The sequence below is a fragment of the Aplysia californica genome, unplaced genomic scaffold (assembly GCF_000002075.1).
Source record: "Aplysia californica isolate F4 #8 unplaced genomic scaffold, AplCal3.0 scaffold01140, whole genome shotgun sequence".
In the NCBI taxonomy this organism is placed as follows: Eukaryota; Metazoa; Mollusca; class Gastropoda; order Aplysiida; family Aplysiidae; genus Aplysia; species Aplysia californica.
In genome coordinates, this window is record NW_004798410.1 from 153,272 (window position 1) to 155,970 (window position 2,699).

Genomic DNA, 2,699 nt, shown 5'->3' on the forward strand with positions numbered 1-2,699 from the left:
CTCTCTCTCTCTCTCTCTCTCTCTCTCTCTCTCTCTCTCTCTCTCTCTCTCCCTCTCACCCACCCGCTCTTCCCCTTACCTTCCTGGTCTCTCTATCCAGCTCCCATCCTCTCTCTCTCCCTCTCTCCTTCCCTCACCTTCCACATCTCCCTCCTTCTCCCTCTCCCTCTCCCTCACCCCTCCATCACCTTTCTGGTCTCTCTATCCAGCTCCCTCCCTCTCTCGTAGCTGTAGCTGGTGATGTCGGCCAGACGCCGCCGCAGACTCTGTTCCTTCCGCACCTCCCTCTCCATCCCTCTCTCTCCCTCACCTTCCTGGTCTCCCTATCCAGCTCCCACCCTCCCTCCCTCACCTTCCTCGCCTCCCTCTCCCTCCCTCACCCCTCCCTCACCTTCCTGGTCTCTCTATCCAGCTCCCTCCCCCTCTCGTAGCTGTAGCTGGTGATGTCGGCCAGACGCCGCCTCAGACTCTGTTCCTCCCTGTGGTTCACCAACAGCATCTTCTCCATACGCCGCGCCACCTGCCGGGGACGCGCGCCCTGGGTCTCCATGGCAACTGGAGGGAACATAATTATTATTATTATTATTATTATTATTATTATTATTATCATCGTGGCATTCCCATAGGATGATACATTATCTTAACACAGTCAAAATTGTCGAAGTCGGTCACCCATTGTCGAGGAGAAAAGCGGCTGTCTTAGACATGTGAAAGTCTTACATACTGTCATTATAATGTCAAAAAATTCCAACAAAACAACAACAAAAGACAAAAACAACCCCCCCAAAAAAAAACAAAAAAACAACCCCAAACAAACAAGCAAACAAAACACACACACAAACCCCCAAAACTCGCTAGAGGGAAATAAGAGTTGGCTGTTTGTACTAGGTGATGGTTTTTTCTGTTGGTTTTTTTACTGGTTGGCGTTAGAGCAGGTTCGATTGTAGAGTGGCGTCCGAAAGAAACTTGAAAATGTAATCACCCAATCATCGTGTTAAAGCTTTGCATTACCTACCCATGCAGCATACCAATTTAAAGCTAAATAAATCCTGCATCATCTGACACATTAATAGTTCATCTATATTAAGAGACGCCCGAGATATGGTCACTCAAAACTGACCTTGAAAAATCAGGCTTGGTAAAATGGTTCGAAATCAAAGAAACGTGAAATTGTCTTTGCGCGTGTATTGAGGAGCATCGTTGTTGATGGAATGGACATACATTACATATCCAATAAGTGGAGCATTTTGTATTGCAATAAACAATATTCTATTTGGATATTTTCTCACGATAGTTTCAAACAGAACGGAAAACAGAGCAATCCCAAATACCACGCAAAACTTGGATTTAACATTAAAGGTGCTCATTGTTATTTTGCTTAGGAGCCATTAGTTTTGTGTGCTTCACGAACCCTTTGGGCATTGGCATAGTTAAATTTTGTACATAATTATCCGTCAGTTAATCCCACATGTCACAGAGAGTTGCAAACAAAGAGTCTGAATTGGGAGCAAAGTCGCCTTTCTTCAGATGCTGTTTCATGGTACTTCAGTCTTCACATACCTGTAGGATTCATATCAAGGTGATAGATTTACTGGTGACCACTCCAACGTTGATTTGGTTTGGTTTTCCAAAAATTATCTCGTGGCTCTGGCCCTGTGAGAAAGTGCTTTGCTGTGCATGGAGATGTCTACTTGAATGACACCATGACAAAAACAAGGGTAAGACATGACGTTCCAGCACTTGCCCGTTGTAATCCACTAAATCAAGCCATCCGGTGATTCTCATGAGGGCTGTTTTGCTCATTCCACACAAGACCACCCAAAACTTCGACAGTTTGGTGACCTCTGTTCCTCACTGACAGATGATTATGTCCAAAATCTAACTAAACCAACACAGTCCATGCACACAAAAAAAACAAAAAAAAAAAAAAAAAACCTGCTCGACATGAAACCATTAAATCTAGATATCTAGCTCCTTAACAAAAACAAAATTAATACCAATGAGCACATGTTCTGTTAAGTACAGGTTTTGTGCGATATGTAACTGCTCTGTTCTCCCATCTGTTTGAAAATATCATCAGAAGATGCTGTACATTACAGAGATAATAATACTATTCTCTTTTCATTTTGATATTCGATACACGTTCATTCCACCAATATTGTGGCACTTCAATATTCGCGCGAACACACTTTTGTGTTTCTCTGATTTCGAACAATTTTGCAAAGTCTGACTTATGCATTCTGGATTTAGTACATTCAACAGCTTTCCAAAGATATCAGACACAAAGGTTGTTAGATTTACGCTTTTCACTTTAAAAAAAATTAAAGTGTTTTCGAATCACGCATTTCTCCTTTCCACCACGCCACATTTCTTCTTTCCACCACGCCAGTAACTGTTAATCAAGCTAATTCAAATGTTATGCAAATTGAAACCTCCTCTCCCCGTGTAGAAACTTTCATGTGCTGCGCTGTGATTAAGTTTGCCTGTGGTAGTTGGTGGGTTTTTTTGGTCTTTTTTTTTAACGATTCTCTCCATACATCTCGTTTGGGAAACTGAATTGACTTTTAAAGTCAAGTTTGCATTTCTATTATCGTCTTACTCTCTAGCACTCTTTTTTTTTCTATAATCCGAACTCTTTGTCTATAAATCTCTCTTAGTCCCCCAAATTACACACACACACACACACACACACACACACA

At 42.2% G+C, this 2,699-nt stretch overlaps 1 protein-coding gene across 1 annotated transcript in view; it reads right to left on the reverse strand.

Moving 5' to 3' along the window:
- The window catches only part of LOC106013692, a 9,534-nt gene extending 8,984 nt beyond the window's left edge, over positions 1-550 (reverse strand). Inside the window, exon 1 of the mRNA XM_035973331.1 lies at positions 392-550. Within this exon, the coding sequence (XP_035829224.1) occupies positions 392-550 (159 nt within the window). The remainder of the gene's footprint in view (positions 1-391) is intronic.
- Positions 551-2,699: the final 2,149 nt, after the last annotated feature.